Source organism: Halichoeres trimaculatus, unplaced genomic scaffold, assembly GCF_033239565.1.
Source record: "Halichoeres trimaculatus isolate MK-OKI-2021-1 unplaced genomic scaffold, fHalTri1.1 fHalTri1_scaffold_16, whole genome shotgun sequence".
NCBI lineage: Eukaryota > Metazoa > Chordata > Actinopteri > Labriformes > Labridae > Halichoeres > Halichoeres trimaculatus.
Genome location: NW_027437194.1, coordinates 17,745,263 through 17,768,803, shown reverse-complemented (window position 1 = coordinate 17,768,803; position 23,541 = coordinate 17,745,263). Strand labels below are relative to the sequence as shown.

Sequence of the window (23,541 nt, the reverse complement as noted above, 5' to 3'; positions counted from 1 at the left end):
TTAATCATCAGTGATTTTTTCTACAACATTGTATACAGATTAAGACATTTTCAACTGTCTCAGGTTGCTGATCAAACTCAGGCACCGGTTACAGAGTTGAATTGATTGATCGCTTGAACAAAATGGAAACGAAACGCAAAAAACTGTTTTGAGTGCTCTGACAGGTTTCATATTGAATGTAGAATTTTGCTTTATTTTTTAACAACCTTCCTTTCCCTCTCAATAAAGGAAGATTTTTTTTAACTCACTGTGAAAGAGACAGAAATGAATAGTGATGCTCTTTAATGATCAACAAGGGAAAAATATTAGCAAAATGATTAAAAAACTTCATTTTGTAGTTTTCAATACCTGTAGCAGCTGCATAGGAGTCAAAACAAACACTCACAGTGAGTGATTTACTGTCTTTGTGTGGTAAAAGAAAGCAGGATGCTTTTTTCTCCAGTAAGCTGAGGGTAAAACAAGGCATTAGTCAAATTTTACAGCAGTTTGAATGTTGATAAATCAAAAAACAAACAGCTTTTTGTAAACTAAAACACAGACCTGAAGATTTAACAATTGGTCATGATTCACTTTGCTGATTTAAGTTGGGAAAAAACAACAAACAGCAAATCTTTTTCTTCATGATCTTGTATCTTTATCTCACAGTACCTGAACCGATAGCAGCATATGATAAATCCGGCAACATCATGTAACAAAAAGAGAGCTACCACCACATTGTGTTTTCCCTCACTAGCTTTGTAACAAAATGTTTGTCAGACTAAGCTATGAAACGTGATAAATCTACAAGTCATTTTAACTAGTCAACATTATTTTGTGCGTGAGAGATGAAAAGCGTAACCATCAGGAGGTGAGCTCAGAAGACAAGTGAGATCAAACTAAAAAACAGTTATGGCTATAGATCTGTGTTGGTTCCCTTATAGTCCTTAAAAACAGAGCTCCAAACAAACAAAATCTAAGTTTCCTCCTCTGAAATTTCTTGACATTTTGGGCAGTTTTATGAGTATTTTCAAAATACTTGTTAGCAGTCGAATGGCACAACTGGGACAAAAGAACTACAAATAAAAAGCAATGTAAGTCCAGTGCCAAGTTGACCAGCTTTGTTCAAGCCAGAGACAGTTTGACTGTCACTACTTCACAGAAGTATGAAGTATGAACAGACTTTAGGTCTTCAAAGGCAAGCCAAGTCCTGGTCTGTTTCTCCCTCTTTTAGTTGCACGTGATTTGTACAAATGCTCTCATGCACTGACACGAACATTCAAAACAAAACACATTCATCCCACTATGTACAGGAGAAAATGACAAACTGTCCATTCACACGTGAACGCGACTTTATCAAGTCACCGACTGTACAGCAGCATCGACGACAGACGTCATTGGAAGCAAAGAAGACTGCAGGCCGGATACTTCAGCTGTCGTCACAGCCTGAGAGGAAGAGCGCTTTCAGTTTGGTCTTCTCCCGGCCTGATCATACCATGGTCAGTCTGTGAAGCGATTGTGCGTGTTGAAAAATACTGGCAGGAGGCAGAATCTGAGGTGTGTTGCTGTGTTTGTTGTTCTCAGTCTTTTTTCTGAACTTTGTCCTGGTTTTTCTGAACTTTTTGGTGGACGACTTTCAATGTGGTGAGAAAATTGCCCAGGAAAAGGACGAGGAATGTTAGTGCCAACATAAATACCTACAGAAAAGAAAAAAGTGAAGTTTTACTTTAAGACATGCATACACACTCATGGTATACTCATTACCTACTGTACTGCACTGCACTGATTATATACAATAGCTAGGCGCTGGTGAAAACCACTGTTAATGGACACAGGCCCTAATGAAGCCCTAACGCTTGTGAAGTATTATTTCACATGTTATATATTTCAAGAAAGCTCTGAAAAATCTAATTTAACTAAGAAAATGGTAATACCACAGTTTCTTGATACTACTCATAACAATTCTGTATAGACAGTAAAAGTCAGTTATTTTACCTGTACACTACTGATAAGGGCCGATCTCCACTAACAGCATTTCTGGCTCTGGCAGTACCCAGAACCCTGCTTACTGATGCTAGGTGACAGAAGTTGTCTAAAAGCAATTCCACTTTCTCTAGTAGTAATCATTACGCCTGATGCGATATTGTTCTTTTTGCTCCATATGAGTGGGAATAGACCCTAATCAAGCAATAAAGCTTGATGAGCACTGGTGCATAGCCAGTATTATACATTTCAGAAAAGCCCTGGGAAATCAAGTTAACTAGGGGCATGGTTACACTGGCATACATACCGTGACCAAGCTTGCTTCACCTCTTAAAGGGATAGTTCAGTTTTTTGAAGTGGGGTTGTATGAGCTCAATGTGACCACTAAGGACATTAGATACAGTAGAAAGTTGTCTCCTCTCCCTCAGTAAGACACAAACTGTAATCGCTGGTGACGAGGAAATAGGCGCTAACAGGGAAATACCGTACCAGATTCAAAGGCTATTTTCTCTGCCTACAAGAACTAAAATCAAAAAGTAATACCACAGATTAAGAGTACGCTACGTAAAATATTTTTTAAGTGCATTAAGTCTTCGGAAATATAAACATTTATCCGGACCTAACTAACTGGTCATGTGTCCTTCCGCGCAGCGCTAGTGCGCTCTGTCCCCCCTCCTCCTTTCAGCTGTAGGGATTGTAAACAAGCTATGCTTCGGGCGCCGGTTGTAGCCTCGTGTAAGTTTGATCAAGTATCGTAATTCTTTTGTTTGTTCTCTAAGGATTGTGAGGCAGTGTAGGAAATTCAAAATGAGTGACTATGACAGCGACGATGAAGTTCCATTCACTTTCGAACCAAAAGGATACCTGTATGAACCGGAGCACACAGAAGAAGAGCTGCTACAGATGGTGACTGAAAGGAATACAGATGAAACATCCATTCCATAAAATATTTTATATTTTTTGATTTTAGTTCTTGTAGGCAGAGAAAATAGCCTTTGAATTTGGTACCGTCTCTCTCTGTTAGCGTCTATTTCCTCGTCACCATCGATTACAGTCTGTGTCTTACTGAGGGAGAGGAGACACCTTTCTACTGTATCTAATGTCCTTAGTGGTCACATAGAGCTCATACAACCCCACTTCAAAAAAACTGAACCATCCCTTTAAGTCCGGTGCGATAGGCCAGTGTGACCGCAAGTGTACCCTGCTTAGTCAGTCAGAGGTGTGCCTCGGCGCAGTATACTTCATTCACACTTTGTGCACACAACGAAAGCACTGCGACTGCTCCTCTTAACAATTGTTTTAAACAATAGCGGGGATGTTGGAAGACTGTGACGATGCAAATGACCTCACATAAGCCAAATGTCACTAATGTTGAAGCAGTGTTCTCTGTGCTTTGAATTGTGGGGATACTGATGAAACCATGTGACTTGTAAATAGACGCGTCACAATATAAGCCTTAGGTCTGGTTCATACTGGAGCAGTGTGACTGTGCTGGCCAGCAGTGGGACAGTGCTGCAGGGAGGCAATCATGTTAGAGTATAGCACAGTTCATATGGTCAGTGTGACCGCACCCCAAGGCAGGGGTTGCCAAACCTTTCAGCCTGTGACCCCAAAATAGCTATGGAGACTGGTGACCATCCTGCTGTTGGAATGCACCAATAGTCAATAACAAAACAAACAAAAATTAAAAAAAGGGCTGAAAATAACTAATTTAGCTGATTTGTAGAAAATTAGACTACCTATATGTGCATACTGTGGTGTTTCCTAAATTAATCTGACGCCACTGATACCATTGATATCCTGGTTTAGTCACACTTCTTGTGGCAACAAAGGAATGATGAAAACAGATCAAACATTTTCCGTTTGCAGTGTTATATACCTTTACCCCTGCTGTAACTTGTGTCACAAGATCAGAGTAAGTGGTAGAGTGAAAGAGTGGAGGAGTGACGCTGAATGGAATGGAGTTTATGGGGCGGGGCTGACAATCTGCCAGCAGGTTTACATTTGGCATTTAGTGCTGCGAGTCAGACACCAATGCTGCTTTGAAAGGGGTTGAACCAGGACTCTAGCAGAGCTGCGTTCACTAATCAGCGCTTAGAAATGTCAAGCTGGCATCATATCGTAGAGAAAAATGTCCTTACAAGGGTCTGAAATCTGCTAAGAACCAGAATTATCAAAAAACGCTTCTGCCACACAGGCACAAGAAGAAAAAGTGATAGAGTGAATCTGCTAATGTTGGTCCTACCTGCCACTCCTTGCAGTCTTCATGTCCTGCCAATCGAAACAGGGTCACTGAGTTGTACAGCTGCCAAAACTGTTGAGGAAGAGGACAAATTATCTTTCACAAAATGCAAACATTTAGGCAATCATGTGCATTAACCAATAATGTGTGAACCCGTACCAGGAGCAGGCAGGATTTATGCAATGTCTTTGGTTTTGAAATATCTGTAATAAACAGATTGATTAAGAAATGATAAACTTTTACTTACATGGCCAAAAAAGAGAAACGGCAAAAGAAATGTGAGCCCTCTCCACATCCAGGACTGAAATCCCTCTGCAGAGACACCAAACATAACAGTGACCTTTGGCACAACTTCACACAGAATACTCCACAAATGACTCTGCACAACAGTCTGCTATTGTATCAAAGACCTGAGGCTAATTCACTGAAACAATACTCAAACCAGTCCGCACATCTGTGCAGCAGCGCACTGATGCTAGCAACCTTTACCCTATTTCTCCCCAGACATGGCTTTGCAGATGGCTCAAGAGTTCAAACGATTGAAATGACTTGGACCAAAAATAGCTTACTACTCACCCACTGTGAGGTCCAGCTGATTTCTCTCTCCTAAAGCTCGCAGCCGGTACAAGCAGCCGCTCTGGTAGTAATACTGCAAGAACTGAACAAAGCCTGGAGACAAATGGATCACAGACTGATTACTGTTTAATAAACTATTGATTACTCTGTTGACTTAATACTGAACTGGGATTAAAAACAACAACCGAGCTCAACTGTATGGTTGAGCTGATTTTTTAGATTTTTAAACCAAGTGGCCATCTGTTTGTTTAAATGACCTTTCACCTAAAACCTAGCTGAATAGGTCATCTGTCACACCATAAATCATCATGTGATGTACATGTTCAATGACTTAAAGCAGCAATGTGTGTGAAGAGATGGATTTTCCCCTTTTCTGGTGAGAATAAACGCTAAATGGAGAATAGTTTTCTAGGTACTAGCAAGCGTCTGCAGTTTGAGGTCTTCAATCAAGAGGGCATCACACTGAGGTGGCTTTATTTCAGGGTGTCCAAACAGAACCCAATAATACTTCTGCACTCCTTTATTTTCAGATGTTATTGAAGTGATGGTGACTGATTACATGTCACAGAGTGTCTAGGATGGTTCACAGTAGATTAAAGTTTGTCTAAAGTCAACAGAAACCTGTGAAACACTATTTCTAACAACTATCAGATCTGTTCATTTTAGCAGCTTGTAACTAGAAGACATCAAGATTTTACAATTAAAGCTCCAATAAGACGGAGTTTATCTCATCTCAGGACATCTTTCACAAAAATCACATATGAGCTCATAAGTTAACCGCCTCTTTTAACTTTTGTGTTCTATTTTTGGCATCTTTCTGTAATGTTTTATTTTGAGGCACCTTGGATTTTTGTTGGGAAAGTTTCCATAGGAAAAAAAACATTTTTTGTATATTGAATTCATTGTTAAAGCACTGCAAAGAAAAGGTAACCACTGTGATGTATGGTGTTTATCCTTATCAGGTAAAAGAAGAGGGATTCTGGTTTTCCATATTCAAACATGGATATGAAGTGATGATGCTGATTGTTCAAACTTAGCTTGGGCAGATTTTCAAACTGCATTTATGTTGTAGAAATCCACAAATCTGTTTGCAAACTGATCAAAATGGTGCATTATAAAAAAAGTATGAGACCCTAACAAGATCTTCACAAGATTGATGAGAGGATAGGTTGCAGAAGGATCTCCTAACTCATTTGTGACACTTTCCACCAAGCAGTCCGGTGTATATCAGTACAGTTTGGTATGTGTTGGATCAGTAAAGCCTGACTCTATTTGCATTTCCACAGCCACGACACAGTGTATCCCGCTAATAAATCCAATGAAGAAGAAAAACACGACACAGTAAACAAAGAGCAACGATGGAAGAGATTAGACATTTGTCTCCTCGGTGATTGCCACCTGGCTCTCCCAAACCTGAACCACTTGATGGATATGGGCTTAAAACACCAAGGTCTGTCCATTTTTCTGCCCTAGATAGACCTCCAGAGGTCTGACCAATCAGAGCGAAGGGGGTTTATGTGGCAGGGAGCCCGGAGACAGAGGCTAAGACAAAGTGTTTCAGACAGAGGATGACATAAGAGTTTTCTGAAACACCAGTGTGAGAAAAATAGGCGTTTTCTTAGCTGTAAATCGTGTACGATCATACTACGGGGGGACCAGAGGGACAGAATAAACCATAAAAAAGCATAATACCCACTCTTTAAGAGAATTTTGCCCTTTGACACTTTACACATACAACAAACGTGCAACCATTTCTAAAAGTAGGATTCACGTTTATCTCTTACTTTGATATATGGAGAAAGCGAGGAACTGGCTTCTGAACATCTGATACATGGGCCCTTCAGGCCTGTGAGGAAAAAAACAGAAACTTCAAAAAAAAATCTTGCCAACAAAAAGCAGCATTTATTCCCTTTGTAGTCTCTAAACTGCATATGCTTGTGCTCCAAGTAAAAACTTGAGACTAAAACAAAGCTAGTACTTACCAGGTGAGCATCACACCTGACAGAAAGGTGGATACGTAATGATGAGACACCCACCAACCTTTGATCCTGTGAAGCGTGAGAAATGTAAGACTGAGTCAGGCCACAAAAATATCCTGAAAACACGAGCCCTTCTAGTCAGGAAATCTTACTCACCTGGAGCCGTTGCTCATGAGGATGCTCTCTCTAATAGTTAGCGTGCAGTAATACCACACAAGCAGAAAGTTAAAGATTTCATCCGTGACTCTAAAAAAGAGATAAAGAGATAATAATGGTGTAACTCTTTCTGTTTAAGGAATTAAGTCAAGGAAAAATAAATTGATCAAAACAATAAGTTCTCTCACCGACAGTTGAGAAAGAAGAGGCAGGTTATTGCTCCAAACATGAGGATTATCGTCATATAAAGCTTGAATTTCTCATATTCGTCTTTGTAGGCAAATCTGACATGAGTGAGAAAATCTGAGGATGAGTGAGAGTCTTCCTATGTTTATTTATGCTGTCTTGAAGCCAGAGTGTTTTACTTACTTTGCCTGGTTGCTGAGAAGAGTAACGTTCACATTACCCAGGACCAAGTTTAAGTAGAGCCTAGAAACACACACAGAAAAACAAAGCAATTTAGGACTAAAAAACACTAATAATGTGAAATTTAAAGTTCATTACAAAGAACATTACAAGTACAGACCCGTTTTTCTTTGGTAAATACGCTTCCATATCAAAGAATACATTTTCCTTTTCTTTGATTTGACCTTTGATGTCTGTCAAAATTTCCAAATCCTTCTCGTCACAGGTTTGTGCACACCTGGGAAGAGAAACAAAACTGCAGTGAACCGTTTTCTGCAGATAAGCACCAATATTTATGAAGGGAGTATTAATTAGATACAGGACTTTCAACAAACTAAAGCAACAAAGAATAAAACTAATCAGTATAAAGTTTTGTTTGATTGTAGAAATGCTTAAAGTATTTCTTCACTTTTTGTAATCTCCAGAAATAATCTCCATTAGTCACCTTAGGTAGTCTTTTGGTGACAAAATTTCAACTTCCATTTACAATTTTTCATTCCTGAGGATAAAAATGTCCCTAAAAAAACAATCTGTGAAAGAAACTGTTGATGTATTCCCAATCGAAGAACTCGTACTTAGTCAAGCTGAGCCGTAAGTCCTTGAGGCATTTTCTCTGTTTACTGATCGAGCTGCTGCACGTCGCCTGAAGATTGGTGAGCTCCTCCAGCTTTTGTCTGTATATTTTGTGGGTTTCCTGGACACCAAAACAAAAACACACAGCACAGTTTGAAATTTTGCATGGGTCAGGAGGTCTGCTCGTTCTCAGTAACGCGTAAATCTGCCTTTCTTCATACTAAGAGAAACACAGTATGAACACATTGTTTGAAGTAGAATTAACAAGCACTGCTGATTCGTGACAATAGTTCATGAGGAAGAAAGTACAATCAAGTTTGTCATATTCTAGTGAAATCACTTGCTGAAACATGGAAAATGTATTCTAATCATAATAAAATCTCCACCTAGCTTGATCTATCTGAGAAGGAAGCAGGGTAAAGGGGGACAGAGTCTCTCTCAGTGGAGATAGAAATGCCTCAACCTGTGAAATCATGTTAAACCCGGCAGTCAGGACACAAACAACCTTTGAAACTGAATTATCTGGTAATACATTGCTTCATTTATCCATTTATGCAAGTACACCGGACCAAAGCTTTCAGCAGCCCTGTCTTTGCTTTATCCAGCACTGGCTCAGCTGTTATTCAGTACTTACAAATTAAAAATGAACAGGATAAAAAAAAATGTGTTCTTTTGATATCTTAAAATGATGCATGGCTTAGTTTTTCCAGCCTAGTGTGCAAAAAGCCCGTCCCATGTCATTCTCTTTGGGACTGTTTCTAAGACATGTGAAAATATTAAGCCATAATCTCATCACAGACTCCTTTGAGAAAGTTTATTTTAGTTTTCAGATAGTTAATTCTCTCGTCCTAAATCAGCATCAAAAATCCCGTATTAGTCTAAATCACCATTGATTGCTTTGGTTAAAATTCTCTTTATTTAAATCTCAAGATTAAATTTTTGAAAATACTAGCTCACATGAGCCAATTTCTTTTTTTCCCATCAGTCCCACTTGTTTTCCTTTATATCACAGACCTTTTCATCCTTCCCTGAAAAGCTTTTGTCTTTCTCTTTAAGGTTCTCTCTCTGTCTTTCGCCCTTTCTTTCCGCCTTTTTTCTCCTTCGATCTATACATTTGATGTTCCTCTTCCAAACTTAAAGTTACTGTCTGTTTCTTTATCATCCCTCTGTCCTCCTTTCCACTTTTCTACTTTTGTAATGGCTCACTTATATTTTCCTTGCATTCTTCCCCCTTTCATTGCTCGTGTCATTCTCTCCCCTTTGCCAGTGTCCACTTGCTCCTTTTTACCAACATTAAAACTGTTCAACTGATTTTCTGCCTCCTCCAAGTTCCTGGGACAAGTTTGACAATGATGTGATCAACTGTTTGTCTAAAGAGTCTGCAAAATGTGCTTTGGTATTAGCAGCATCTTAAAACCTCTACTCACATGACGTCCTCATATGACAACACATATGATCATTCGAAAATAAATGTTTCCCAAGTGGTTTATCAGGCAAAACCACACAACCAATTAGCTCAAGGGGACTTGAAGATGACACTGATGTAAACCACAAGATCTGGAGGGAAGTAACTTACTTTGAGTGAGCATGCCACCTGCAAATGTACCTTTGTAGGTGGCATACTGAGCTTCATATCAAGAAGATGACAGTCACCTTCATCATCTCTCCCTACGGAACAGCTCCAGATCAAGTATTGTGAATGCACTCTTGCTCCACATCTCAGTGGCATGAGGAGAACCACATAGACCACGTCATGATGCGCTATTCTCAAAGTTATCCACTACTTATAGTGCTGCTTCAAGTTAGCCACCTAGCACACGACTGCTAGCTTTGAAGTGATGCATTCACTGAACTACGGATTAATAAAACAAATACAATGCAGCAGTTGAAAAACACTTCGAGTTCTCTCAAAGGCATCAGTGCAACTTTGATTGCCATCATCTAACAATACAAATCACGCAATGGTTAGCTAAGTTAGTGTAGCTTCACATTAGCAGACAAGCAACCTGCTGCTAGCATTAGCTCCTCTAACACAAAGATGTTACAAGTTAAAAGTTTCTGATGCTAAACATTCAGTGAGACACACTCCATCCCTCATAATATTGCTTCCAACAGAGCAGTTATTGCCCCAACGCTGCGTTTACGACTGGGCTGAGAATGAATGACGAATAAGAAAGAGCCATCCACAGCAACGTAGCCGCCAGAGAGTATCCGCTGTCAGTGTCATCCTTAACATGTTACAGGAAACAATCTACCAAGGATGATGTTCTTGTGTCAAAGCGCTCTGTCACCTGTAGTTGTTGGTATTCCTCGTCAATTTCCTCCCATTCTGTCTGAAACTTCGGTTTGGACATTATGGTAGTGTCGCTGATGTAGCAAAGAGGACGGCTTCTCACAGATCCACCCCGAGAGTCTCTCCTCACACTGACTGTCCACTCAGACGCTGCTTTAACCGGGGTGCACGGAGCATGCGCATACTGTCTGGACACAGGTACAGAAGAGTTTTAAACAATTTTAAAATGTATTTAACATCATAAAAACATTTAGCCGGCATGTGTATACTTTTGACAAATTGAATAGTGAAATTATATTTAAAGTTAATTCACAGGGACTGCACCAACAAACCCTCGCAGCTCTGTTGCTAGGCGACAACAAAGCTAGCTAGAGAAGTTTACAGAGTTAGCTGTTTGCTGCTTTCCCAGTCTTCCTGAACGAGAGATTGGGTCAGATATCCACTTGGCCACATTGCTGAGGTATGTGTACTTAGTTTTAAATGAATGTTTGATATATATTGGTTTATACGTTGTCAACATATAGCACTTGGAGCCAAACGAATTGGTTATTTAAGTGGTTAGCATTAAATTACCAGCATGCTATTTTGCTACTTATAAAAGTTATATATATCATAAAAAAGGTAATAACAGAACTTTTGGATGCTTACTGGCTCCAATACATGCTGACATAAGGTACTGAATTTGCTTGGAATATATTTTTCTCTAATAAGTTTTCTTTTTCCCTGTTAGATAAGTATCTGCATTATGCACTTGTTTGAAAAAGGACAGCTAAGATTTTTTTCTTCCTTTTTATTTTATTACTGTGTAAGAAGAAGAAAGGAGCTGAACTGTGAAGCTAAACAATGTATTTACGTTTCAGGGTTCTTCATCAAGCTCAGTCATGCCATATTTTAAAACAATCAAAAAATATCCACCACCCTCTTCATTGTTGGATATCAAGTCACAGAAATGTGGACTGCGGTGTACTGTGTTCTCAGTGAATGGGAATGAATATACTGGAGAGTGGAGCGATAACAAAAAGCATGGTAAGACTACACTTCTCCATAATCTCGGTAGCAAAGTGCAATTCACTGTTTGATGGCTATATTACTGCTGAGCTCAATTTTTTTTTTCAGGTAAAGGAACTCAGATCTGGAAAAAGTCTGGTGCTTTTTATGACGGAGAATGGAAATTTGGAAAACGTGATGGATGTGGTACCTACAGTGAGCTTGTTCCTGGGGAAACAGAGTATACGAGGAAGTACTGTGGTGAATGGAAGAATGGAAAGAAGCATGTATGTATAGATAAAGACTTATGAACTGAATGCCTTAAATAATCTGCATCAATTGATGTCTATGCTCACAAGGCTGATTAATCCAAACAAATTAAGTCTTCAAACAGTAAAGGCCACCACTAGTTTGTATTGATACGCTGGTATACATGCACTCTCTAACACATGTTTTGCCTATTGTCTGTTTTCACATGGCCTGTGTTGCATACTTTTAATTATCCCTTTTCTCTATAGGGCTATGGGACATACTTCTACAGTAACTCTGCTGTTTATGAAGGGGAGTGGAGTGAGGACCAAAGGAGTGGCTGGGGAACGATGTACTATGAGAGTGGAGAAATCTACGAAGGAGAGTGGAAGAAGGATAAGAGTCATGGACATGGCACCACTCGATTGGGTTGTTTAACTTTGCTTTCGTATATCATGAATTTAAAACTGATTTTATTATAGATTTAAGTGAATTGTTTAATGCGATTCGTACAGTGTGGCAAGGTTTGAAGATTGAAACTTTGACTTTTTATCTTTTCCAAGTGAATGGAAATTGGCATGACGGCACCTGGAAAGATGGCATGAAGAATGGGAATGGAAAATTCTACTTTGCTGACAAAGGGCAGCTTTATGAAGGTGTTTGGGTGGATGGAGTAGCAAAATGTGGGTCTCTGTCTGACTTTGGTAGAGATGAAGCATTAACACCAACTAAGTATCCAATTCCACAGGTACAACCTCTTGACTCATAACACTTTCACTGGTTGGTAAAGAAGCAGTGAATACAGTAATTCTCCTTTGTTTTCCCAGGTTCAACTTGCAGACATGCAGTTGGTTCTAAGAGAAGCCCAGTCAGCCTACCTTGATCAGTGTTAAAGAATATGAAGAGGAAGACCAACAGCAAGTGTCCACTTTGACACACACTCACTGAATGCGAACATAAAAATGTTGTGTTATTTAGCATCCCTAGATTTGTTTGTATATTCCCTACTTTTATCATTTGCTCTCAACTGCGATGCAAACAAAACAAATCTGGATGTAATTAAAATGAATGGAAAATCAAGATAATATTAAAAAAACAAACAAACATATGGATTCATCTCAGTGCCAGCACAGATACTCAAACACAGACCTGTCATAATGGAAAAAAAGCTGGCATTTCTTTATAAGGCCTCAGAATACACGTATTAGGAAAAAAACAATTAAATGCTGAGCTACACTGTCATTAACCATCTTTATTCTGTTACAAACAAACAGCATAAGAATACAAAAGCTCATCCTGATAAATATCAGTATAAAGTTAATATCGAGATAGATCTTACTGTGTAAAGATCCTGTGAGGAGTTTTTGTTCACTCTATCCAACGTTCTCAGAGTGATACTTTTGGCTGATAAAGAAAGTAAGATGAGATTTTTTTTGTTTTAAAATGCAACAACATTAGCAAATAGATAAGGTGGGCACCAAAGTCCACCTAAACAGAAAGTTCTTAAGACAAGCTTTAAATTTGAGCCTTGAATGTATTTTTCTGTTTGATGCAGAATTAAAATACACAAGGTAAAACCCTGTAGAGTAAAAACAGCTTAGGATTTAACAAATCAATAATTACCCATTCCTCCATACTAAATTAAGGTAAGGCTGAAGTTTAAGTCTCATAATTTGATAAACATTGTAGGTGTGGCTTGCTTAACCTTCATAAATTTACATGGACTGTATTTCCATATTGTACAAGGTAATTTTTTAATTCTAAAACTTGGGGTACCATATGGTAACGAAAGTTTATTTCCTAACAGTATGCTACAAATTTAAGTGTATATGTATTTTATTAATACTGCAGTTTCTGCAGTCCGTCTATACAAACTGCAGGTATTACATTCATGACAAGTGTGAACTTTACAGTTAATTAGGTGCACAGCGGTTAAGAATACTTGTGGTTAACGCAACAAGATAATACATATTAACAAATGCAGTCTTCACTGACAAACAGGTAAATAAACGCAGCAGGCAACAGACACGATTCAAGTTATTTTCTGATTTTTTTGTCATAAATTAAGCAATACATCAAGCAGCTATCACAGTTAAGACCTTCAAATTTCAAGTCACATGCTATACAGCAGATATGTGAGTTCACAGTTTATCAAACGTGTTCTAAAAATACAACTCTTTACATATATGTAAAATTTCACAACAAAAAGGTGAGACATCATTCCTGTAAAAAACAGAAGCCAAAACGGGCTCCTTGCTTGGAGAAATCTCAATGAAACACAGTTCCACCATAAATCCATCATTTTGTGCTGTCTATGGGAACTCTGAGCTTGGAGACTGCAGGATAGAAGACTCCCCTCTGTTATCCAGCTCGTTCTGTAGCCTGGTGAGATTTGAGAGCTCCTCCAGCTCCTGAAACTGTCTGTCTGTCTTGTGGCTGACCAAAGAGCGATAGAAGTGCACAGCAAAGACTATGAAGACCAAACCAAAGGGGACCATGATGGAGGTGGATGTAATAGCAGCAGCCACGCCTGATGAAATCGTGCTGTTGCTGGACTTGTCAGGCTTCACAGGCAAAAACTTCACCCAGCAGAGCAGAACAACCTCCGCTAAGAAGAGCAAAGTGCCAATGACTGTGGAAAAAGCCCACGCCAGTTCAATGTGTCGGTGCATCCGCTCATGTGGAGACTCCTTCACTGAGTTTAGGTTGTGGACGTTGCTCACAGCCTCTATGTTTGGCAAAATGCAGGTGCTGACCATGAGAGCGAACAGGTGGACGGCAACAAGCACAGTGGTGCAGGCACTGAAGGCGATGAGGAGGGCAGGGGGGTATGGGTAGCTGTTGTCCAGCTGTACTTCCACCATAGCTACCTGGAAAGGAGAAATGAGAAGAAACCAGGAAACAACTTTATGCGCCTGTCAGTACTATGTTATTAGACGAACAGAACCACAGAGGAAGAGGATAATGACTATAGATAATGATTATAGATAATATTACCATGGCAAATCCAGAGAGCAAAGCTGATGTCCGGCTGGAAGCCTTCAGTTTAGCTCGACTGAGGTAGAGCTTTCTCCAGGATAGAGCCTGTAGTGAATGCTCGTTCAGACTCATGTTTCTCCTCTTATCATAGGACTACACGAGAAACGCCGACGTAGTTACCTTTTTACTTTAAGAGAACACGACACAAAAAAACGCTCAACATGCTAACACTGTACACTTGAACAACATTTAACCTCGCCAGCTGACGGAGCTGCGGAAGCTATTTTTCACCACCAGTCTCCGGCGTGTTATGCCGCCTACATTACCCATGAGCCTGTGCGCTCCGAGAGCAACATCCGGTAACTGTCGGCTTCTGCTCAGAAATACTAACCAGCTATGAGATAACGATGATATTACAAACGCATTTCCACATGGAGACATTTTCAAACACGTGTTGTAGTCGTTTTTAATACTCAACCCACCAATGTTAAAACACACGTGGCACATATTTCCTTCAGAAAGCTGGTTAGTTACTATGTTATTAAAATCAATGATAGTGGAGAAAGAGATATTTTTTCACAAAAAGCAGTTTTATCGCATTTTTTCATTCACTTAGGAGGCAAAACCTTACATCTTCACTAGAAAACGTTAATTTTTTAGGATTTCTTTCATAAACAATGGGCAGGTAGATGGATTCCATGGTATATGGAAGCAAATGGGGAAAGTTTAAAAAAAAGATTTTATTTTTTGATAAATTATTATAATGAGAAGCTAATAGTTAAAATCTAACCTGGTATCTCTTAGCTAAAAGGGAAAACGATACTATTTCATAATGAAGAGATTCTATCTTATAGTTATGAGATAGTATAAAAAGTATAAAAAGTATAAATAATAAGAAACTCTGAAAATGATAAGATAACATATAATGTTAAGATATTCATAATAATGAGATAATAAGTAAAGGAAAGAGAAACTATCACATAATCAACAATCATAACATCACAATCATAAACTATACTAAGTTAAAATATGAAACTAGTTCATATTTATTACTTCTCACAATCATGAGCTATACTAAGTTAAAATATGAAACTAGTTCATATTTATGACTTCTCACAATCATGAGCTAGACTAAGTTAAAATATTAGATTCTAAATCATAACTACAAGATACTGTCAAAATTATGAAAAACAGTCATATTGATGACATAATGAAACAGCATCTCAAGATACCAAGTCATAACTGTGCCATACTGTCTTATAATTTTGAGATACTAAGTCATATTTATGAGAAACTTAGACATAGTAATGAGATACTATCTTACGAATTACATTTACTTTCATTTTGAAAACTTTTAGTAAGATTTTTTTTTATCAGTGGAAATTGATTTCCATGCATTATTATCAAAAAAGAAAACGAACAAATAGAAAAACAGAAATTTTCTAGGTCTTGTTAATGAGATCAAATCATTTTGTGACTCTCCTTTCTTCACCTTCCTTTCCTTTCATCTTTTTCCCCTTCTTTTTATATATTTTTTTTAACTGGCAGAAACGGGCTTCCATAGATGCCACCCCTTTGTAGTAGCAGGAGAAAAGCAGAGCACTAACATGCCGTGACGTTGTCCAACAATGTTTTGGTTCCTGACGGTGACGTAACACACAAAAACATGGTTCCCTTGTTTTGAACCTGAAAAGCGTGCTAAGTGTTTCTGTAAGTTCACTACGCGTGGGGATGCTTATCCGAACCTGAATGAGCGGAAAACATTAATAAGGGACGATGGCTCAGGCCGTGGAAACGTGTGCTGAATCGGGACGCAGGCTGGTGTGTACCATCTGCCGTGTTAAATGTTAGCTTATGAAACGAGATTGGCAGCAAGCTAATTAGTTAGCTAAGCTAACGTTTGCAACTGTAAACGATCTATTTGTCAAGTCACTTAAAGCTGCACAAGTTAGAGGCTGCACGGGAAAACTAATGCATTTTAGATTTGATAAATTCCTTATACTTAACAGGAAAACGACCGTGCTCTAGTAAGAGCAAGAATGAACATCTCTATCAGTGAAATCCTGCAACACTTTTATTTATTGTGATAGAGTATACACCCACAAGCTGCTTCTCAAGGTTTAAGTGCGGTTTAATGGTTATTCTGATTCACGACAAATTTAAGCAGCAATCCCAGCTCTGTAAACGAGTAAGATTCTTACTCCAGTCAGAAAAGTTAGAAATATATTCAAATATAGTTAAGTTTACATCACTCAAACCGGTTGTTTATCCAGAGACGGTCCCAGTTATGACAGTCACTGTTGGCTCTCCACGCGTCTTGCTGTTTGGGAATGTAAATAATGTCGTTTTCAATGGCAGCGCTCCATCTGCCGGAGGATGTACGACGAAAATGAGGATTTGTCTGATGTTGAAGAAATCGCAAACATCCGTGGTTTTAGTGTGGAGGAAAAGCTTGTCAGTGACAGCTACAGCGCCAAGTTTGTGCACTCCATGGAGGGCAAAGGTAAAGCATCACACAGCAAATATATACAATAAGTATACTTGATTGCTATATGCATGCCTTTTCCACAATAATTATCCATACATGTATCTTGCAGATTTCTCGTATGAATATGTGCAAAGGGAAGCTCTCAGGATACCGCTGATTTTTAAGGAGAAATTTGGACTAGGCATCAGGTGAGAAGTAGTTTCCAGGAACTCACCAGCTCACAATAGTTCTGAGTGCAGCATAAAGTGTAAATCGTTTTGTTGGATGTTCTTTCACTTGTGTGTTTATGTTCTGAACCTCATGATAATGTATCTCTGTCTCACACAGAATGCCTGATCCTGAATTCACAGTTAGTGAGATTAAGGGCTTAGTCGGTAAGTGTAATGCTATATACACGCAATTGGATGTATGCATAGATCCGTAGTTAGGAAACAACTGGACTACAAAAACATTAGCTACCATTTTCCAGCAGTTTGAGCTTCTGGGAAACTTTGAATCAGTCTGTTATTGTAGATGCAAAAACATTGCGACATCAAAGGTATGATAAAGCCTGTAACAGTTCTGTTCCAGAATAATTGGTGTTATCAGTGAAAATATGAACTTCCACAGCACAGCGTATAGAAGATTAAAAACCAAAAATGACATCTTTATACTATCCTCTAACTGTGATGCTTTTTATCAAGGGAGTTTAAGATTTTTGCAGTATCACAGAGATATATGATGAGAACAAAGTATAAAAATGGAACATAAAGATGTGGAATAAAACAGAATAAACTAAAATTGAAAAAGCAAATGAAAATAAAATAGACTTTATTTCACTAAATCAGTTGAATATAATAAATATAAAGCAAAGGTGTAAGATGATGACATGGTAGTTATATATAGTGACATGAAGAAAAAGTATAGTTGTGAATCTTAAACGCTTAAATTTAACTACACTAGAATACAATACATTTTGATTAAAATAAAAGAATAGACCAAGGAAGACAAAGACATTTATTTCAATTAGATGTTTATCGTAAAAATCTGTCACTTTTTTTGTTCATCCATCATCGTATTGTTATTCACAGTCTGTGTCATTACCTATAAAATGTCCTCATCTTATATTTACTCCTTGACTGACTCCATTAACACTGGTATTTCTTAAAATTACATCTACTATTATGATTATGGGGTTAAAAATATGTTCTGAACTCACATTGAACTGAAACTGTGAAATGAAGTAGGACAGAAATTTGGGTAAAACAACTGGAGCGTGGTTGCGCCATCTAGTGGCCAGAATGATGAATTGCATGCACTGGGACGATTTTGTTCTAGATCAAATGAATAAAGCACACATTTTCTATGTTCTCTGTTATAATCTCTCAATAGTGTTGAGAATGTTTAAAAAATACATTCTAAATATACTGTTTAACTTGTTAAAATGCTGGTATATTCATTGAAACTTTTGCTTTTATTGTTGCTTGTAGGCAGCCGTCGGTCTGTGGATGTCATGGACGTGAGCACCCAGAAAGGCTCTGAGATGAGCATGGCTCAGTTTGTCCGTTACTACGAGACACCAGAGGAAGAGAGGGACAAACTATTTAATGTTATCAGCTTAGAGTTCAGCCACACTAAGCTGGAGCACCTGATTAAACGCCCCACAGTGGTAATTTAACACAGTGATCTCTATAGTAACATTACATTTCTAAACACCATCTTTAAAGATCAAATCTGTTTGTTCACTCTGTCAGGTGGATCAGGTAGACTGGGTCGACAACATGTGGCCTCCTGATCTGAAACACAGCCAAACTGAAGCCACCAATGTCATCTCAGAGATGAAGTACCCTAAAGTGCAAAGGTATGGCTTTACTGCGTGTTTCTATTCTGAAAAAGAAAAACATGTTGATAACTTTGTGTCAGTCAGTGATTAAAAATAAATTGAAATGTGTGACGCCTCATACAGAAAATACTTGGAGGAAATTGCTGCTTCCTTTGCAGCAAATTCAATTTCTCTTTTCATCTCAATCTCTCATCTAACGCTCAGCCGAGCAGAGTGCTGCACACTGTTGGTGTTATCCATCTCCTGAACATGCTCCTGATTGTTGCTAGGCAGCAGAGTGCTCCACAGTGGAGGATGGGTTTGTAACAGCTGTAGTCCAACTGCACTGACACCTCAGCCAATCAGCTATCGGTAATCGCACATAGTGAAAGAGTCCAATATTATTATGCCTTTCCTTTCAACCTAAGTTGGTTGTGTTTCCTCCCATCAAATGGATTCTATCTGGCATATCAGCTTAAGCTGCTTTTTTACTTAAATCTGTTTTTTTCCCCTTCTTGTTATGCTGAAGTCGATTAGTTTGTTGTGATTTAAATATTCACTTCTAAATTCATTATTTGACTACAAGTAAAACATCTCAAAACTTGTATTTTGGTAAATTATTTTCTCAATCAATTTTTCAAGCAAAAGTACAAAATAATCTGTTGTTCTTCCTCTCACATGTGAGGGTTTGCTTTTTTTTTACCTGGTTGGGTCCATGATAGAAAATATCTTTGGCTACTGCAGTATGTAAGCATTAGCAAAAAGTCCATAGGAGCACTGGGGAATATGCGATGGCAGTTTTTCCCCACATCAGGTCTTTGAGACTATATCACCATCTGTCTTTTTTGTCTTTAAGCGTATGAACCGAAAACTCTCAGAAAAGATTACAGTGAAGGTTTTGAGCAATATAAAGGAGGGGTTATATAGCTATTTTAAGGCTTTATTACTTCTACATAAAAATAAAATCCCCTTTTTTACTGTGGTGTTTTAGAAAACTCTTTTTCAATCCTTTGTCTGAAACGCTTTGTTTTAGCTGATGTCTATTTAAGACTTCCAGCTACACAAACCCTCTTCCCTCTGATTGGCCCTCTGGAGGCTTGTCAGGGGGTGGGGCTATGGGCATACCTTGGTGTTGAGGCCTGACTCTTGGATGTGACATGAACATGTTAGGAGATCCTTATGTGATGAACTTATTATTTCAGAAAGTCTTGTGAAGATCTTGTGAAGATCTTGTTCTATTTTTAGAGTTGATCATTTTGAGCAGTACACAGGCAGATTTCTGCAACATATGAATATGTAACGGTTTAGAAATCCTAGTGTTTGGTATGAACATCCAGCATTGTTACCGTACATCCATTTTTCAAAAAAGAAAAGAGTAAAACCCCCTCTTTAAAGAAATAACAAGCTTCAGTGATATGTTCTGTTTGCTTCTCCATTTTTCTGCATTACCTCTCTGTGGGACACGCTTCACAGTACAGTGATAAACAGAGCTGCTTTCATCAATCTAAATGACTGAATCATTTGTGTCTTAGGGTGCTAATCATTTCCCAATTAATATCACGAGGAGCTATTGCTTCTTTGCTGTAGTGCTCTTGTGATTGAGCCCTTGTGGTGTTTTCTAGTGGGAGCTGTTGTTGTCAGCAAAATACAACTGAGAAATCAGCAGCTTTGTAATTGATTGTGATTTCATAGCTTTTTTTTCTTCTTCAATGGTCTCTAAACAGATCTTTCTCCTGAGCGTTTGCTTTTTCTTCTTTGCTGTCTTTTGAATGATTTTGTTTCTCCCTTCCTGCTTTAGGTATTGTTTAATGAGTGTTAAAGGCTGCTACACAGACTTCCACATTGATTTTGGAGGAACATCTGTTTGGTATCATGTGTTCAAGGGACAAAAAGTAAGTCCATTCTCATATCTTATAGTTTTAAAAGTTTGGTTGGATGTTTTGAACAGACTCAGTGTTGATGTCTTGTTGCTAAAGTTGCCTGGTATAACCTCTAAAATCTAAAATCTAAATCCCTGCTCCTCCTCAGGTGTTCTGGCTTGTGCCTCCAACCCCTCACAACCTTGCCCTTTACGAGGACTGGGTCCTGTCAGGAAAGCAGAGTGATATCTTTCTGGGGGACCGAGCTGATGGATGCCAGAGAGTGGAGCTTAAGCAGGGCTACACCTTCTTCATCCCATCTGGTGTGTTGGCATGGTTGTTTTAAAGTAGCCAGCGGGAAAAGATTAGCAGCAGCTTCAATGAACACAGAAGCTAATCCTTACCCAAGTGTTATACTGTATATTTAGCCCATGAATCCTCTACATCTCTTTATATGTGTCTTTCATTTTGGCTTTTGTCATCAGGGTGGATTCATGCCGTCTACACTCCAGAAGACACACTGGTGTTTGGAGGAAACATCCTGCACAGCTTTAACATTCCTATGCAGCTTACTATTCATGAGATAGAGAACAGGACCAAGGTAGGACTCTTATCAGATAATCAAATGTTAGATGTCACCACTGACTGTTTTTAAATATAGACAGTGCCCCCCATCTCCCACTATTAAAAAAACAAAGCCAAATTGCTGCCTCCTTGTGTGCATCATTGTGGCGTCTGTTTAGAATCAGAGCGTACACAAACGTGCTCTGGCTTGGCTGGCACAGGCTCCTTCTATTAACCAAAATGAATTCGTAGATCAAAGATCCCAACAGCAGAACAGACTCTTCTATTGATTCTATACCTTGATGTTCCATTTGTCAATGGAACTGTCAACCATGACACTGCAGCTCTTTTTTTCGCACCAAATAAGTAAATAAATCAAACTCCTCAAAAAAACAATGAACTTGTAGTCATGGATCAACATGTTAAGGATTGATTTTGACTCAGAAAAAAATGACTCTATGTGTTTTAGTTTTCTAGTTTGTCCCACAAGGGGAGCTTTAAAAATTTTTTTTTTTTGGTTTCATTTTTGGGGAGCGGTTGTGCTGTCCATCTTCTTGTTTTTCTTTTAAAACATTTTAATGCCTTTTTATGCCTTTATTAAAGAGAGAACAGGACAGAGGATAGCGCAGGAAACAGGGTGAGAGTGGGGAGTCACGTGCAGGAAAGAGGCCTCAGGTTTGGTCTAGACCCAGGCCCTGTGTTAAGCAGCTAGCCTCATAAGGCATGTCACTCAAAATGCAAGGCCATACCATCCAACGTCACCTCTTTTTTATTTTACACCAACCAACCAAATCCAAACTCCTTGAAAAACAAACCTCTTCTTTTTTGTCAGAAATCATGAGTTGATGTGTGTTTTAATTTCCTAGTTTGATCAATGGGGGAGCGCTATTTCTGGTTTCACTTTTGGGAAGCTGTTGTGCAGTCTATCTTCTTGTACAGCAGGGGTGGCCAACCAGTCAGAGACCCAGAGCCACAAAAATTACCGTGGTACTACAAAGAGCCACAACACACGCATGGTCTCACACACACACACTTCCTCTCACATATAAATGAAATGACTTAAACGGAAAATCAATACATTTTCAACTATCTATCTATCTATCTATCTATCTATCTATCTATCTATCTATCTATCTATCTATCTATCTATCTATCTATCTATCTATCTAGATAGATAGCTATAAGCACATGAGCGATTGAGAGGAGCACAAGTAGAAAAAAGAAACTGAAACTTAAGTCTCAATCACATCACCCAAGTATTGATAAATACTGATCCCAAAGTAGGCATCAATATATCAATTTTAGATTGATCAGCACACCACTACTCATAACTATATATCTATAATTTTTTTTAATAAATGGATCAAAGAGCTGCACACTGAAAGGCAAAGAGCCACATGTAGCTTGCGAGCCACAGGTTGGCCACCCCTGTTTTACAGTATGTGTAGTTTGGTGTTGCAGCTTGTTCTTGGAGCTTGTTCCTGTGTTTTTTAATGAGCATTGGAATTACAGAGCAGATTCTGTAAACCTAAAAAATCTAGAAATACATTTACTTCTATGTGTGAACACTAAAGTGAAAGCATGGTAATAACGTGTGTTTTCAGGCTGAAATTCAGGCTTGTTTTGTCCTTGTTTTAGGTTCATTCAAAGTTCCGTTTCCCCTTCTACTATGAGATCTGTTGGTACGTCCTGGAGAGATACATCCACTGCCTGACAAAACGCTCCTATCTCTCTCAGGAGGTCCACAAAGAGCTTGTATTAACTGGTGAGATGTTTTCTAATATCTTCTGTTTGTCCCTGGATGCTTGAGCTGTTTCTGTAATGATCTCTTTCACATTATTAAATCTCTTATTAAACGTGGTAATGAAAAATCTCTCCGTTTTCAAATTGCGCTTCTGCATCCTGACAGGCTACAGAAGCTACATTGAAGGCTCCAACTCATTTTTGAAGTTATTTGTTATGTGTTAGTTACTTGTTTAAGCTTTTTTCTTCCTTTTTCCTTCAGACAATGAGACAAAGCCAACCACAGAAAGCCCCTCCTCTGACTCCAGGAGCCAGGACATGACCGAGGACTGGTGTGAGACTCAGGTTCGGGATGAGCAAAATGAAAAACCAGAGAGAGCTGCTCAGGATGGCCCCTGCTCTCCTGACATCCGGAGGGGCCAACACCTCAAAGCGGTTTTATCTGTGGACTCTGAGGACAGCTGTAACCCGGGCTCCACCTCCATAGAGTGCCCTCAAACCCCCTCTGACTCCCCAGCCTCGGAAAATAAATGGACGCATTTGACTGAGTTTGAACTGAGCGGACTCTGGATACTCGTTCAGAAGCTGGAGTCACTCCCTGAAAATAAGAAATGTGTCCCAGAGGGAATAGAAAATCCACAAGGCCTTCTGGAAGATATGAAGGTAAACAGCATTAAAAGTGACACAG

General features: G+C 38.8%; 4 protein-coding genes across 5 annotated transcripts in view; 2 read left to right on the top strand and 2 right to left on the bottom strand.

Moving 5' to 3' along the window:
• Nucleotides 1–75: 75 nt before the first annotated feature.
• On the bottom strand, nucleotides 76–10,348 carry tmem120b (transmembrane protein 120B). Its single transcript, XM_074689946.1, has 12 exons — nucleotides 10,182–10,348; nucleotides 7,893–8,011; nucleotides 7,439–7,555; nucleotides 7,282–7,341; nucleotides 7,101–7,196; nucleotides 6,913–7,002; nucleotides 6,760–6,825; nucleotides 6,562–6,623; nucleotides 4,778–4,870; nucleotides 4,449–4,513; nucleotides 4,205–4,273; nucleotides 76–1,673 (listed from the first exon to the last, which is right to left on the bottom strand). Exons 1-12 carry the CDS (start codon nucleotides 10,242–10,244, stop codon nucleotides 1,557–1,559), a joined length of 1,017 nt encoding a protein of 338 aa, XP_074546047.1. The 5' UTR covers nucleotides 10,245–10,348; the 3' UTR covers nucleotides 76–1,556.
• Nucleotides 10,349–10,508: 160 nt separating this feature from the next.
• On the top strand, nucleotides 10,509–12,662 carry morn3 (MORN repeat containing 3). The gene is made up of 6 exons (XM_074691168.1): nucleotides 10,509–10,643; nucleotides 11,044–11,209; nucleotides 11,300–11,457; nucleotides 11,689–11,848; nucleotides 11,983–12,167; nucleotides 12,247–12,662. Exons 2-6 carry the CDS (start codon nucleotides 11,065–11,067, stop codon nucleotides 12,310–12,312), a joined length of 714 nt encoding a protein of 237 aa, XP_074547269.1. The 5' UTR covers nucleotides 10,509–10,643; nucleotides 11,044–11,064; the 3' UTR covers nucleotides 12,313–12,662.
• A 1,069-nt stretch (nucleotides 12,663–13,731) lies between these two features.
• orai1b (ORAI calcium release-activated calcium modulator 1b) lies at nucleotides 13,732–14,548 on the bottom strand. Its single transcript, XM_074691169.1, has 2 exons — nucleotides 14,417–14,548; nucleotides 13,732–14,289 (listed from the first exon to the last, which is right to left on the bottom strand). The coding sequence occupies exons 1-2, from the start codon at nucleotides 14,528–14,530 to the stop codon at nucleotides 13,732–13,734; spliced, it is 672 nt and encodes a 223-aa protein (XP_074547270.1). The 5' UTR covers nucleotides 14,531–14,548.
• Nucleotides 14,549–15,923: 1,375 nt separating this feature from the next.
• kdm2bb (lysine (K)-specific demethylase 2Bb) overlaps nucleotides 15,924–23,541 on the top strand; it is a 28,263-nt gene continuing 20,645 nt past the window's right edge. The window contains exons 1-11 of one of the 2 annotated variants that reach the window (XM_074690803.1): nucleotides 15,924–16,219; nucleotides 16,757–16,901; nucleotides 16,996–17,074; nucleotides 17,214–17,260; nucleotides 18,356–18,534; nucleotides 18,620–18,726; nucleotides 20,486–20,579; nucleotides 20,716–20,869; nucleotides 21,032–21,147; nucleotides 22,749–22,875; nucleotides 23,116–23,516. In XM_074690803.1, the coding sequence (XP_074546904.1) occupies nucleotides 16,175–16,219; nucleotides 16,757–16,901; nucleotides 16,996–17,074; nucleotides 17,214–17,260; nucleotides 18,356–18,534; nucleotides 18,620–18,726; nucleotides 20,486–20,579; nucleotides 20,716–20,869; nucleotides 21,032–21,147; nucleotides 22,749–22,875; nucleotides 23,116–23,516 (1,494 nt within the window). In that variant the 5' untranslated portion in view covers nucleotides 15,924–16,174. Of the gene's footprint in view, nucleotides 16,220–16,756; nucleotides 16,902–16,995; nucleotides 17,075–17,213; nucleotides 17,261–18,355; nucleotides 18,535–18,619; nucleotides 18,727–20,485; nucleotides 20,580–20,715; nucleotides 20,870–21,031; nucleotides 21,148–22,748; nucleotides 22,876–23,115; nucleotides 23,517–23,541 lie in introns of those variants that run through there. The other variant, XM_074690804.1, reaches the window with a different exon arrangement.

Bases quoted from the DNA above. Each gene is read 5' to 3' on its own strand.
- tmem120b (XM_074689946.1), bottom strand. From the start codon at position 10,244: ATGTCCAAACCGAAGTTTCAGACAGAATGGGAGGAAATTGACGAGGAA. The intron at 7,197-7,281 runs GTAAGTAAAACA...CACTCATGTCAG, and splicing joins CTTCTCAGCAACCAGGCAAA to ATTTGCCTACAAAGACGAAT. The intron at 4,871-6,561 runs GTAAGAGATAAA...ATTTGTCTCCAG, and splicing joins CGCTTTCTCCATATATCAAA to GCTTTGTTCAGTTCTTGCAG.
- morn3 (XM_074691168.1), top strand. From the start codon at position 11,065: ATGCCATATTTTAAAACAATCAAAAAATATCCACCACCCTCTTCATTG. The intron at 11,849-11,982 runs GTTGTTTAACTT...ATCTTTTCCAAG, and splicing joins ACATGGCACCACTCGATTGG to TGAATGGAAATTGGCATGAC. The intron at 12,168-12,246 runs GTACAACCTCTT...TTGTTTTCCCAG, and splicing joins CTAAGTATCCAATTCCACAG to GTTCAACTTGCAGACATGCA.
- orai1b (XM_074691169.1), bottom strand. From the start codon at position 14,530: ATGAGTCTGAACGAGCATTCACTACAGGCTCTATCCTGGAGAAAGCTC. The intron at 14,290-14,416 runs GTAATATTATCT...TCTCCTTTCCAG, and splicing joins TGCTCTCTGGATTTGCCATG to GTAGCTATGGTGGAAGTACA.